The 14,527-nt window shown below is 44.2% G+C and overlaps 1 protein-coding gene across 1 annotated transcript in view; it reads right to left on the bottom strand.

The window, feature by feature from the left end:
* The window catches only part of lrig3 (leucine-rich repeats and immunoglobulin-like domains 3), a 31,639-nt gene that overhangs the window by 1,537 nt on the left and 15,575 nt on the right, over nt 1–14,527 (bottom strand). The window contains exons 5-18 of the mRNA XM_075471268.1: nt 14,352–14,495; nt 14,114–14,257; nt 12,870–13,013; nt 11,300–11,443; nt 7,423–7,503; nt 7,042–7,113; nt 6,518–6,589; nt 5,009–5,172; nt 3,963–4,298; nt 3,593–3,874; nt 2,215–2,685; nt 1,265–1,423; nt 541–681; nt 213–458 (exon numbers count right to left, since the gene is read on the bottom strand). Coding sequence (XP_075327383.1) covers nt 213–458; nt 541–681; nt 1,265–1,423; nt 2,215–2,685; nt 3,593–3,874; nt 3,963–4,298; nt 5,009–5,172; nt 6,518–6,589; nt 7,042–7,113; nt 7,423–7,503; nt 11,300–11,443; nt 12,870–13,013; nt 14,114–14,257; nt 14,352–14,495 — 2,600 coding nt within the window. The remainder of the gene's footprint in view (nt 1–212; nt 459–540; nt 682–1,264; nt 1,424–2,214; nt 2,686–3,592; nt 3,875–3,962; nt 4,299–5,008; nt 5,173–6,517; nt 6,590–7,041; nt 7,114–7,422; nt 7,504–11,299; nt 11,444–12,869; nt 13,014–14,113; nt 14,258–14,351; nt 14,496–14,527) is intronic.

Raw genomic sequence — 14,527 nt, 5'->3', positions numbered from 1 at the left:
TTCAGATCTAGCTTCCGGAAATATACGCACATTTGTGCATATTTAATGCGATAATGCCTAATTTGCATAATTAAACATACAAATTTCTAAAACTTGTAATACGTTTTTTTTCATACTTGTATAAGTTTCATGGTGATGTCTATTATTTTAAAATATTACCCTATTCACCTGTAGTGTCTCGCCTTAAGTCAGGAAAAGTAACTGAAACCCACCCATGAAGGTGTTGCAGGGGGGCGGGTACTCGTGAGGCCTCCCATAGTCCACGTCGGCCTCCTCCGTGGCCAGGTAGCAGTCGCCCTGCGGCTGGGAGGCATCGTGATGCAGTGCGGCGTTGGGAAGCTGCATGAGCACGGTGGAGGAGCACAGGTCGAAGTGCTCGGACAGGAAGTAGTCCCTTCGTTTGGAGTTGGCGAGGCCGTAGGAGTCGATGCAGACCGGCCGCTGTTCCATGGAACAGCCTGAAAATAACAAGCAGCAAAGTCAGATGGTTGTTCAGGTTTCTGACGGTGGTTTTTCTGCCTCCGGGGGGAGATTCTTTACCTGTGAAGACCTCTGAGGGGTCACTGGGGTACATGTTATCCCTGCACAGCAGCGAGCCCATCGGACCCTGGTAATGGCAGAGCAAAGGGTCCATGGCGGCTTCCACGTCTGCTTCACTTCCTGTATCCAGCTGACAAAGACCTGCCGGGGGGGGGGGGTATACAAACAAAATATAATATATATATGAATATAAATTATATAAAAAAGGGCGTTTCCACCAGGGCTGTGTTGGAAACCGCCTACTGCATACTACATGCTGCATAATTCCATACTGCATACTCATCGATCAGACAGTATGCAGAGCGTTTACCCACAATGCATTTCGCTCCTGCCCGAGCCGAAATCAGCCGGCCTGAAGCTGATTTCTCTTAAGCTCTAAACTCTGTAAACTTTAGCAACATTTGAAACATTTTCAGGTGAGAAAGTAGTCGTTTAGATCCCCAACGTGTTGAAAACCTGACAAAATACCGGCTGTTTACAACTTTGTTCCCACGAATTCGGTGCTACTAAAGCTAGCCGCAGTGAGCAACGCATTTCCGGTTATTTTCACAAAATAAAATACCCGTTGCCTTTTATCATAGGGAAAGCCATTACCATACAATTGGTGCTTTTGTTTTGAAAACAGGAAGTGAACCTGCCCTCGTTGTAGCTAGCTTGAAACTGCCGTTTTGACACACAGCCCAGGTTTCACTCTGAAGACGGGGCAGAAGGGGCAGGTTCTTACCGTTCATGTCTTTAGGGTGCAGGTAGAAGCCACTGATGGAGGACGCCAGGTACTGATGGCTGCTGCCGCTCTCAGACGGGATGTAGCCGTCCTGCCGGTCAGCCAGGGTACCCTGGGACGACAGGTAGCTGGGGATGTCTGCGGGCAGGTTGGTCTCATCTGGGGCAAAAGGACAATGGCTTAGATCAGTGGTTCCCAAACTTTTCCATGCCAAGGCCCCCCAAACAGTATTAGCTTCTGGCCCCCTTTGCAAACCACAGACAAAATATGTAAAGAAACATCAACTTTTAGAAGGTATTTTCTTTCTTTTCTTCATGGACAGCAGCTCGCTGTGTGAATGCAGCCTGACTAAATGCTCTTCTTTACGTCTGAAGAAGTCGACCGTTTTTTCGGACTCTGACGGATGTTTTTGTATCAGGTGACGCTGAAGTTTCGAAGGTTTTAAACACTCATTTGAGAGGGTCTCCAGACAGAGGACGCCATTTTTCTGTACGGCTGTGAAGCCAAACTTAATGTATGCTGCCTCATACTTTCTGAATTTAGTCGGCCAGTTCTTTCAGTCTCTTCCAAGTCAAAAATCTGTCCATTTTGGCTAAGCTAGCTACACGCTAGCTTGAGGAGCAGAGCAGCTTCAGAACAGGCGCAAACCGCCAGGTCTACCATGTTTTGACTGGCAGCCAATCAGAAAGACCAGCATGGCAAATAACATTTCGATATGATATATTATTATAAATTGTATTTTACAATACTGATTAAAAAAATGTGACAATTTTTCATAATGATGTTTAAAAAAAATTGAATTCTATTTTTTTTATTTTTGCATTTTTTTCTTATCTCTTTTCTGAGGCCCCCCTAGCGCCCCCTGGCGGGCCCCCACTTTGAAAACCACTGGGTTAGATCACACTCCCTTCGTTAACGGTTAACCCCGGTAAAAGCCTCCGTCGGCTTACCTGTGTTGGTGACGCTGCAGTCTTCGTTGCGTCTGCGGGTGTGATAGATGATGACCACCCAAACCAGAGACGTCCCGACCACGCAGCAAACCACCGCTATGATGACGATGCCCACCGTGGTCCACCCATCGCCGTTGGATCCGGGCCCGCTCACCATGCCGATCCCCACGCCCCCTCCGGAGTCGCAGTTGGGATTGGGCGTCACCGCCAGCCGCACGTTGCCCCTCTCCGTGCCCAGGGCGTTGGACATCTCGCAGGTGTACTTCCCCGCGTCCGCCTCCGCAGCGTCGACGATGATCAGGAGCTGGTTGGCGGCCGCGAAGAAGTGGCGCTCCGTCACCACCAGCGGGCTGTCGTCTTTGGTCCAGTTCAGCCGCGGCGGAGGGCTGCCGCCGGCGATGCACTGGAGGACGGCGGTCTCACCCTTAGCCACCGTGCGATCGACGAGGCCACGCAGGAAGAACGGCGTTTCTGTTACAGAAACCAAAGTACAGGTTTGTGTTTATAACCCAACACAATCAGAGGGATTGATCCGTATTCTCTTAGGACATCACCTAGCCTAGCAAGCCAGACCCGTACAGCAAAAAGCTGTACAGGGGTCTGGTGCAGCTGGATAGCAGTGTGGGCGGGATAAACGGTTGTCTGTTAAGTTGCCTCTGCACTCATCGCCACGCAATAGGATGGCGCAACAACCAATCAGAGCGATGAAGAAGGATTACGTAATCAGCGCGACGTACCCGGTGGGCAAAACTCCGAAAACGTCCTTTTTTTTTCAAGAAAAACTCAAGTGCAGTTATCTGTTCGTCTCGCAAAGAAAAATGTAAATTTAAATCTTCTAGAGTCGCTGCCAAAGCCAAATGGAAAGACTGTTGGCTGGGCGCAGCCACCGTTTACCTCTCTCTGGAACTACACACTGAAACGTCGCACCTCTGTCGTCACCAGGTAGCCCCGCCCCCGACCCCACTCCTCACCATTTGATTGGCCTGATTAAGTTTCTATTTTCAGCCTCGCAAAACGACCACGACTGACTAGACTAGCCCGGGAGCAAATTCAATTTGCGGTCGCTAGGGGGGTCTAGATTTCTAGGCTAGCATCACCTGCTTCATCCTAGTTCCTTACGCACTTATTTGTTTCCTAAATTGTCTCGGTACCTAACTTACCGCACTTACTCTAGCACTAGTTCTGCTCTTAGCTGTTTGGTTTTGGAAGGAAATGCACTTCTGATTTCTTGTGACCTGAAGTTCTTTTGCCTACTGATGTGGAACACACTGATTGTAAGTCGCTTTGGATAAAAGCGTCTGCAGAGTGACCGTAATGTGATGTAATGTAATGTATCCAGAGCTGATGGAAGCCAGTCGGTTACTTTGGGTGTTCTCACCAAGAACGGTTAGCGTAGCGTTAGCCGAAATGGCCCCGGCCGTGTTCTGAGCCGTGCAGCTGTAAACGCCGATGTCCTCCGTCTTCACCTCCACGATGAAAAACACGTCGTCCTCCGGCATGACGTGCATGCGCCGCTCACGGGCAGCGGGGAAGTCGGTGCCTCCGTCTTTCTGCCAGGCGATCTGAGGGGACGGGTGGCCCACGGCGGCACACTCCAGCCGGGCCGTGGCCCCGGCCCGGATGCTCAGGTCCATGGGCATCTTGGTGAAGGAGGGCAGCACTGCAAGTGGGACAAATGACCTTAATATTGGACCTTTTAAGACTCTGAAGTAGGACATTTTCAACGGTTCCTCCCATCCCAAACCTACTGTTGACCGTGAGCCGGGCCTTGGTGGAGTAGGACGAGCCGAAGTGGTTGGAGATGACGCAGTGGTACCTCCCCTCGCCGGAGAACTCCACGTTGCGCAGCTGCAAGGTGGTGGTGTACTCCGTCACCTCCGTCTCGCCTCCCGCGCTGCCCTGGATTCGGAGATGGGCCTGGTTGTGGATCTCAGCATCGTTCAGGACCTCGTTGTCCTTCTTCCAGGAGAAGGTCATCGGCGAGTCGCTGGAGCTCGCCGCGGAGCACACGAAGGTCACGTTGGTGCCTTTGAGCGCCGACTGGGTCTCCGGTTGCACGGTGATCTGAGGCTTTGGGAAGTCATCTGGAGGAATAATAAAAAGGGAAACGTCATATAAAGATGTCTTCCATGAGGTGTGAGTGTATTGCTGGTGCAGATGAGAGGAAAAACTTGATGACTTTGTACGTTTCCATCACGTTCCAACACACTAACACCAAACTTTCCAGTTATACACTTAGCAGTATTCTGAAGATATTTACAGAAGGATTTGTTGATAAATCATTCCTGGCCTGATTTATGTGACATTATAATTAAAAAATATGGCGAAAATCCATGTTTTTTAGGCTATGGGCAGTATATTTTGATTTCCTAGGAAATGAAAGCAGATATTCTGAAATCCCTCCATAATTTTCTTTTCATTTTGTGTGTAAACAAAATGAAAAAAGAATTTTGCACCTGGCTTTATCATATTTTCAGATCTATCTTCCGGAAATATATGCAAATGTGCGCATATTTAATGACATAATGCCTCATTTGCATAATTAAACATACAAATTTCTAAAACTTGTAATATATTTTGATTTCCTAGAAAAGGAAAGCAGATATCCTGAAATCCCTCCATAATTTTCTTTTCATTTTGTGTGTAAACAAAATGAAAAAAGAACTTTGTACGTTTCCATCACGTTCCTGCATTAAACTGGAAAATACTCAACAATCTGGGTCACTTTGTAAATGGAAAAGCTGTCCCGGCCGACTGGTTGTTCCTGAGACGTTCTGCTGAATGCATCACTCACCGCACACAAACTCCTCCGGGCTGACGGCGAACACACTCCTGCCCTTCAGCATCTGCGGGTGGGCGCAGCTGGCGTTGACGTAGGGCAGGAAGGTTTGCTCTGCCACCCAGACGGGAAGCCACTTCAGCTGGCAGTCGCACAGGAGGCTGGAGGTGTTCAGACGCCTGCCAAAGGAAAAAGAGATCAGAAACGCCTGGAGGACAGCACCAGAATCTGTTAAAGGGGAGACTACTCCTACAAAATGTGTTCTTTCAACCTGCTATGAAGAAAACGTTGAAAACAGAAATTAAAATGTTTATTTTATTACATTTTATTTACTCGCTGCGGTACGTTTCGCCCGAATTTACCAAAAAGTTAGCATTCCAACGCGCCATGCCGAGCTTCGTCTGTTTACTGAAGTCTGTCATGACTGGTATCGTTGGAAAGCTCCGAGTCTCCTGCACAATGATATGTCACCCAAATAACGGCACTTCCTTTCTATCAGTAACCAATCGGGAATGTCTAAAGGCGGATTTATAGCTAATGACGAAATCTCATTGGCTGCTGCTCGTTTCTGCTAACGTGATTCGCTCAGACGCATCACGTGGTCGACTCTCCCAAAATGCCCCAAAACACCGAAACTTTCAAAGAAAAGAAAGCAACAGTTGCGCTTTGCAAGATGCAATAAAAGAAAATCTATCAGATCAGCTGATGAAGCATCGGGAAGCTGACCGTAACCTGTCGTTAGGAAACCGAGGAGTTAATGACAGCGGCTGCTCATACATGTCTTTTATTGTATTGTATTGAGCTTGTATTCTTTATTAATAAGATTATTGTATTCAATATTAGTATTACTAAGGGCCTGAGCATTTATTCTGTTTTTGAGCAATTGTTTCTATTACAAATGTATTGAATTCCCCTATTTAAATCTTTAAATGCCGTTTTCTCAAAATCTGTTTTTTGTATTTTTCCAGTATCAATATCTCAGCCTATGGAGCACCTACTAACACCAAACTTTCCAGTTATACACTTAGCAGTACTCTGAAGATATTTACCGAAGGATTTGTTGATAAATCATTGCTGGCCTAATTTACGTGACATTATAATAAAAAAATATGACGAAAATCGATGTTTTTTAGGCTATGGACAGTATATTTTGATTTCCTAGGAAATGAAAGCAGATATCCTGAAATCCCTCTGTAATTTTCTTTTCATTTTGTGTGTAAACAAAATGAAAAAAGTTCAGAAATTTGCGCATATTTAACGTGATAATGACTAATTTGCACAATTAAACATACAAATTTCTAAAACTTGTAATACATTATTTTTCATACTTGTATAAGTAATCAACTGAGGAAGTTTCATGGTGATATCTATTATTTTAAAGTATTACCCTATTCACCTGTAGTGTCTGGCCTTAAAGGGGAGTTTAGCAGAGCAAAGCCTCGGTTTTAAAGATGGACTACAGCTACAGGAGGCCCTGAAATGACTTGTAACACTGAAGCTGTGCTTAAACACGACCACACTTACAGCTCCTGGACGTTCTTCATCTGCGAGAAGGCGTTGGCTTGGATGGACATGATGGCGTTGTTGTTCAGGTCCCTGTGGAGCGAAAAAGAGGAAAACGCGTTAGGACTGATCGTGTCCTGACGGAGAGACTCTTTCTGGCAAACGTCGGCTTCAAAAAACTTCAATCACGAGAAGGAAAAAGGTCTGGGCTCCAGAACAATAAAACCCGTGGCAGCAGTTTGCTGTGTTGATCAAAAGAGGCCCAACTCTGGGCTGCTCTGAGCTCTGGCAAAGGCTGGGAAAAAAGTCTAATTAGAATCAAATGCAGCTGTTGCACAATCACACACACACAGTCGTCTGCACTCGATGATCAATATAGTTTGGCACACAAGTAAAGATACTAATGGCAGAGTTTTTTCTTGACTCCACATCAAAGGAGAGGAATGGGAGAAGGGAATCTAACAAACACCCTCTATGTCTTCCTCTGATTCAGCCTGCTTGGTTTACAGCTTGGAAATAATCAGTGAAACATGAGGCCGACTCACAGGTGCTGCAGCGCATCCAGGCCTGAGAAAGACTTCTTGGTCACCGAGCGGATCTGGTTCCCCTGCAGAAACCTGGGAAAAAACGGCACCAGTCTGATCAGTTTACGGCTTTACTTTCAATGGCAAGGTAAGGCGATTTTATTTATAGAGCACAATTCGTACACAAGGCAATTCAAAGTGCTTCACAGCTACATAAAATCACAAGAAGGCAATAAAATCATTAAAAAAAATAAAATAATAAAAATAAAATAAATAATAATAATTAAAAAAATAAAATAATAAAAATAAAATAAAATAAATAATAATAATAATAATAATAATAATAATTAAAAAAAATCATTAATGTGTTCCGTCGGGCTCGAGCATTCACGTCAGACTCACAGCTTTTTCAGCTTGTCCAACGCAGAGAAAGGCCCGTTCATGTCCTCAATCGTCCAGGAGATTTCGTTGTTTTGGAGGTCCCTTTCAGAGGAAACAAAAGACGGGCCGCATCGTAAAAAATCCACACCCAGAACACAACTGAGCCTGCGATGCCTGTAAAACCTAATGTGGCTTTTACATGTCGTGTGAGAGAGGCAAAATGCTCCAAACATTAAAACTATATTCCAAAGTGGCTCCAGGCCTGAACAGGAAGTCGCTGCCTGGCCTTTGTGGCACTTTTAAAAAGTTTGTGATGGCAGCAAAAAAAAGGTTTTACAAGAAAACACAGCAATACAAGCTGTGTGCTGAGTTTTAAACCTCGTTTAAGGGGACAAATATATTTTTCTTGCATTTCAAGTATGTAGATGAAAACCATCACCGTTAAATCCATGAGTGAATCTGTGACATGAAACAGATTATAAGCTTTAATCTGCCCAAAACACTTTGAATATCTGAGCAAACTCCATACTTTTGGTTAACTCCAACCACACTGCCCCACCCACTACATCCTAAAATGCCTTTCAGATTATATTCTGACTCTGTTTGCTATGCTAAGTTAAACGTGGCCTCGTTATAACTTGAATATTTCCTAAGAATAGATTTATTGTATACTGAAACTTAAAATGGATGCAACAGATTAGGCTTAATGTTGAAAAGGTTTATGAGTAAATATTTACAGTCAGTGACGGGTGTAAACACCAGCTAACAGAAGCAAACAAAGTTAGCGTTAGCTTGCTAATATAGAGTAAATGGTGACAGAGGCAGTGGGATATGGAAAAAATAAGTGTATACTACAAACTTTTTAAATTTCATGTAAAAACAAAACACTAGAAACCTAAATCTGTACAAATGGATTCAAATTTCTGAATAAAAATGGCCAAATGACCATGTGACGGTTAGCAGGTTGGAACCATCAAACACAAACGTTCCTGCGCAGATAGATAACTGGTTACACTGGCCTTACTGGCATTAACTGGTCCTATGGTCTCATGTTATTCTTATTTATTAATTTAACTTAACATCTCCCAACAAGTTAAAATTAAGTCGCGAGTTTTAGACGTCAACCCCTCAGTAGCGGGTTTACACCGTTAGCAAGCTAATGTTAGCATCCTTCAGTTAGCACACCGGGCAGAAAGCAGTTGTTAACAGTTATTACTGAAATAATTAGGGTTTGCTCGTTTAATTAATAGAAATAACAAACTCCTACTAAAACAATACATTAAATTAAACAAGTCTGAACTTTTTAATGTGTAGCATAACTAGCTTTGGGGTAATTATCACCATTCTAGGCCCATAAATTACATAAATTAGGTACAATACTTTAGTGCAATATCTCATGTCCTGATGTGCAATATTACAATATCACCTTGACACTTTAACTACAATGTCACTTTAATCACATTGTCATTTTAATTTTATCAACGCCTTATTTTTTTTAATTTTAATTTTTTAATTTTCTTTTTTTTATTTGCTAAATATTTTATTTGTTTTTTTTGTCACCCCCTTTTGTGTTTTTTATTTTCTTTGTGATTCCATTTTCTTGTTCTTCTTTTAATGTACCGCTCTTCGCCCTTCTAATTGCACTTCGGGGATAAATAAAAGTTTTTTCTGATTCTGATAAATCAGAATAAATCGGTGTGCATGCTAGCTGAGGGCATCAGGGCAACGTAGACAAGAAATAAACTATCAAACTCAAACTGTGACTCCTGGAAAAAATAAGCAGGGCATTTATCCTGCCGTCTACAGAAAGAAAATACACCCCAACATTACTAAAAGCCAAGAAGTTCCCAGAGAAATGGTCTCCTTTGATCCTTCAGTTATTTTCCTCCTCATCATGCCTGGATATGGCTGGTTGAACCTGAGGAACGGTGCGAGCATGTGTGAGTGTGTCGGGGGTTTGGGGGGTTTGGGGGGGTTCAGGCCCTGAAGCGGTCCATGATCACCTAGGTGCACACCTGCCCTGTGGTGACCTCAACAGCCCAGCTCACATTTGGTTCCAGTTAAACGCCCCGACCACGGGAAACGTTACTGAGCCTTTCTGTGGGAAAACGGGGGATGGGTGGATGTGAGGGAGGAATGGTGGGGGGTTGTTGGAGTCATGGTTGTGCCTCAACACAGCAATCTATTTCACATCCCCAAAACAAATCAGGCAGGATATTTGCACTCATGCAGAGGACTGCTGGGGGTGGGTGGGGTTAAAGGGGTTTTAAGATACTTTTAAAGTCACCAAAAAAAAAAAACTAGGGCCGGGCAACGATTAAAATGTTTAACCTAATTAATCACATGATTTCCCTGATTAATCACGATTAATCTCATTTGTACGCAGGATCCAAAAATGAATCCAAAAGTAGCGTATAGCTTTTAGCATTTAGCTTTATTTTAAATGTGCTGCCATATGAATGAAAGTGCCATAACATTTGTTGTGCAAACACACTTTTAACATCAGCATCTTTCTGTAGTTTTTATGTAGAAGCCTCGCTCCACTGTCTGTTTCCTTGAATGACTTGCTGCTATCAGTTGTGTGTTTTGCCTTTAAGTGATATTTTAGACTGGAACTACTACGCTGAGAAGACAATTCAACTTGGCAGTGTTTACAGATGACTTTGGTTCTGTCGACTCCGCCGTCTGGAAGAACTTTAACATGAAAATGGCCGAGTAAAAGTTCCGTACCCTTCTCCATGTTTGGTGGATCCGCCGATTACTTTCTTTTCCTGTTCCACAGCAGACAGCAGCAGACTTTTACAAAATAAAAGCCTGTGAGCAACAGACTTTTACAAAATAAAAGCCTGTGAGCAACAGACTTTTACAAAATAAAAGCCTGTGAGCAGCAGACTTTTACAAAATAAAAGCCTGTGAGCGACAGACTTTTACAAAATAAAAGCCTGTGAGCAGCAGACTTTTACAAAATAAAAGCCTGTGAGCAACAGACTTTTACTAAATAAAAGCCTGTGAGCGACAGACTTTTACAAAATAAAAGCCTGTGAGCAACAGACTTTTACAGAATAAAAGCCTGTGAGCAACAGACTTTAACAAAATAAAAGCCTGTGAGCAACAGACTTTTACAGAATAAAAGCCTGTGAGCAACAGACTTTTACAGAATAAAAGCCTGTGAGCAACAGACTTTAACAAAATAAAAGCCTGTGAGCAACAGACTTTTACAGAATAAAAGCCTGTGAGCAACAGACTTTAACAAAATAAAAGCCTGTGAGCAACAGACTTTAACAAAATAAAAGCCTGTGAGCAACAGACTTTAACAAAATAAAAGCCTGTGAGCAACAGACTTTTACAGAATAAAAGCCTGTGAGCGACAGACTTTTACAAAATAAAAGCCTGTGAGCAACAGACTTTTACAAAATAAAAGCCTGTGAGCGACAGACTTTTACAGAATAAAAGCCTGTGAGCAACAGACTTTTACAAAATAAAAGCCTGTGAGCAACAGTGAGCAACAGACTTTTACAAAATAAAAGCCTGTGAGCAACAGTGAGCAACAGACTTTTACAAAATAAAAGCCTGTGAGCAGCAGACTTTTACAAAATAAAAGCCTGTGAGCAGCAGACTTTTACAAAATAAAAGCCTGTGAGCAGCAGACTTTTACAGAATAAAAGCCTGTGAGCGACAGATTTTTACAATAATAAAATAAATAATAAAACCTGCGTTAATGTGCGATAAAATATTTATCGGCGTTAAATAATAACGCGTTAACTCGCCCTACCCAAAGCACAAAGCTTTAACTCCTTAATACGCACACAGGTTGGATTCAGTTCCTTCTAAATGTCAGTTATAAAAGCCTTAAAAACGATCACTAATAACGGGAGTGAAGGTTGAAAAGCCGCCTTACAGCATCTGCAGGTTGGACAGGCCGCGGAAAGCTCCGTCCGCGATGAAGCTGACGCGGTTGTTTCCGACGTGGAGCTCGTCCAGCAGGCTGAGGCCAACGAAGCTGGACTCCTCCAGCCTGGCCAGATGATTGGACGACAGGTTTCTGCAGAGCAAAGAGCATGTATGTAAATATCCAACGCCCATAATCACCACATTTAAACATCTATACGATGAATAAAGCCTGTTGTTTGACAGGAGTTATCAACAAAAAAGAAGAGAAAAGGGAATTTTGAAACCAGAAACTCGGAGTAGTTTTCTTTTTTCATTTAAGGCGAGACACGGCCGGCAAAAACAGCGATTTCATGCAGTGGTCAATTTTTAGATTTTGGGCCAGTCTACTCTACTTCAATATGTGTTATTTCAAAACATAAATTAAAATGTTTATTTCATCACATTTTGTTTAATCGCGGCAGTACGTTTCGCCCAAATTTACCAAAATGAATTCCCCTGTTTAAATCTTTAAATGCCGTTTTCTCAAAATCAGTTTTTTGTATTTTTCCAGTATCAATATCTCAGCCTATGGAGCACCTACTAACACCAAACTTTCCAGTTATACACTTAGCAGTATTCTGAAGATATTTATTGAAGGATTTGTTGATAAATCATTCCTGGCCTGATTTATGAGACATTATAATAAAAAATATGGCGAAAATCGATGTTTTTTAGGCTATGGACAGTATATTTTGATTTCCTAGGAAATGAAAGCAGATATCCTGAAATCCCTCTGTAATTTTCTTTTCATTTTGTGTGTAAACAAAATGAAAAAAGAATTTTGCACCTGGCTTTATCACATGTTCAGATCTAGCTTCCGGAAATATATGCAAATGTGCGCATATTTAATGACATAATGCCTCATTTGCATAATTAAACATACACATTTCTAAAACTTGTAATACATTTTTTTTCATACTTGTATAAGTAATCAACTGAGGAAGTTTCATGGTGACATCTATTATTTTAAAATGTTACCCTATTCACCTGGCGTGTCTGGCCTTAAAGTAAACTCAGATGAGAAGAAAATCAGATTGTTGGACGCATTCACAGCCCACAGGCAGCTTGTTTACTCTCAGGTTGGTGTGATAAGAGCGATGGAGGTAGGAGAGAGAGATCAGAGGAGAGGGAGAGGAAAAGAAGAAACCAACAACAACAATCTGTGAAAAACACCGAGCCGACCACAGCAGCCACAACAAAGGAAACCCGACCGGCTTCCAGGAACACGGGCCGAGCGGCCGGAGTCTGGGACAAGCTCGCACGGAAAAAAGTGCCACCAACAATGGAAGTTTGAATCCTAAAAAACAAGTGTTGCCACCCTTTGAGCCGGCAGAAAAGAGGCGAAGGGGGGGTGTGATAGTTGGCAGCGCTCCCGATGCTGGCAGCGCATGAGAGACGGCGCTTTGTCCAGATCGGCGGCGGGAGGAGCCAGAGTGTGAGGAAGGGCAGGCGGCGGTGCCAGAGAGGAGGAGAGGCCAGCGGGGAGAAGTGTTGGGAGTTCAGAGGGTGAAAGGAAAGGGAGGCGGGGGGGCACTCACAGCTCGCTGAGCTTCTGGCAGAACTCCCAGGCGTCGGGCTGGATCCTGCTGATGGCGTTGTGTCCGAGGTGGAGCTGCTGCAGCGTCAGCAGGCCGTACAGCCAGCCCTTACTCACCTCCGTCAGGTTGTTGTAGTCCAGCTGCCTGCGGAGCACAGCAGCACGGCAACGCTTTAACTCTACCTTTCATCACGTCAGCAGGAAAAGAAGTCTCTGACTCTAAACTGATGTCAGGACAGCTGAGTCGCTGCCCATCTTTGGCCGCAGGCTGCAAACCATCTCTGCAGGAAACACTACCCAGCTCCGCCCTCTGAGGACATCGCCTGCTTCGTCTGTTTCACACCAGCTCCTTACGCACTGATTTGTTTCCTAAATTGTCTTTTTCCCATTTGTCTCGGTACCTAACTTACTGCACTTACTCTGCTCTTAGCTGTTTGGTTTTGGAAGGAAATGCACTTCTGATTTCTTGTGAGCTGAAGTTCTTTTGCCTACCGATGTGGAACACACTGATTGTAAGGGCTGGGACGATATGCTTTGGTCACGATTCGATTTGTATCACGATTCTTGATAATTGCGATTCGATATAATCAGTAATTGCAATTTTCTTCCTCCTTAAAAAAACAAACAAGTTGAATCGTACACTTCTAGAATGAATGTCGTTCCCATAAACGATGCACATCAGTGTCAGTCAGTCCAGCTGCTGACATTTATTTCCACTGAGACAAAAAGAGGCATTTTTTAAAGTTTACAGTTACAAAATGAATTCAAATGTCCACATGCTAACGTTGCTAACGTTGCTGGGTTCAGGTTCACCAACGTTAGTCCGGAGCAGATGGAAAACGCGACATTCATTCATAGTTATTGCATGTTGGTAGTATTTCCTCCCTTTGGTGAAATATTCACTTTGCAAGTTGCCCTGTTGTCGTCTTTTTTAGGGATGTGGAACCAAACTTTCGAGCGTTTGTACCGCTTGGGCGCCATGTTTACTGTTGGCTGCTGGCTGCGCCGGACTCGCCACGCAACGCTGCGTGGTGACGTCATTCGCACCCACTGGAATCGATAAGGGAATCGTTTGCAAAATCGCCAAACGATTCCAAGGAATTGAAACACTGGGAACCGGTTCTCTACAAGAACCGGATTTTCATTCCCATCCCTAGTTGTAAGTGGCTTTGGATAAAAGCGTCTGCAGAATGACCCTAATGTGATGTGATGTGATGTGTGCGTGGTGTGTGGGGCTTGGCGTACAGGACTTCCATGTTGCTGAGGCCCCAGAAGGCTCCGTCCATCAGGCGGCTCAGGCCGTTGCGCTGCATCCTCAGGGAGCGCAGGGCGTGCAGCCCGTGGAAGGTCAGGCCCTCCACCCGCCGGACGCGGTTCCTGCTCAGCTCCCTGAAACACACGCAGCAAACCTGTCGTCAGGCGGCGGAACGGAAGGACGGCGGGCGCGTCGCAGAGCTCTAAAGTGTGAGTGCGAGGCGCTTACAGATGCTGCAGGTTGGGCAGCTGGAAGATCTTGGCGGGGATGGAGGAGAGGCGGTTACGGTGGAGCCGGAGGACCTGCAGCGTGCCGGACAGGTTGGTGAAGCAGCCGCTCTCCAGAGACGAGATCCGGTTGTTGTTCAGGAACCTGAGGGAAGAGTTTGCTTAACACCGAACAAC

The sequence above is a fragment of the Odontesthes bonariensis genome, chromosome 8 (assembly GCF_027942865.1).
Source record: "Odontesthes bonariensis isolate fOdoBon6 chromosome 8, fOdoBon6.hap1, whole genome shotgun sequence".
Classification (NCBI taxonomy): domain Eukaryota; kingdom Metazoa; phylum Chordata; class Actinopteri; order Atheriniformes; family Atherinopsidae; genus Odontesthes; species Odontesthes bonariensis.
Note: the sequence above shows the minus strand (reverse complement) of the source record. Positions and strands in the feature narration are given on the sequence as shown.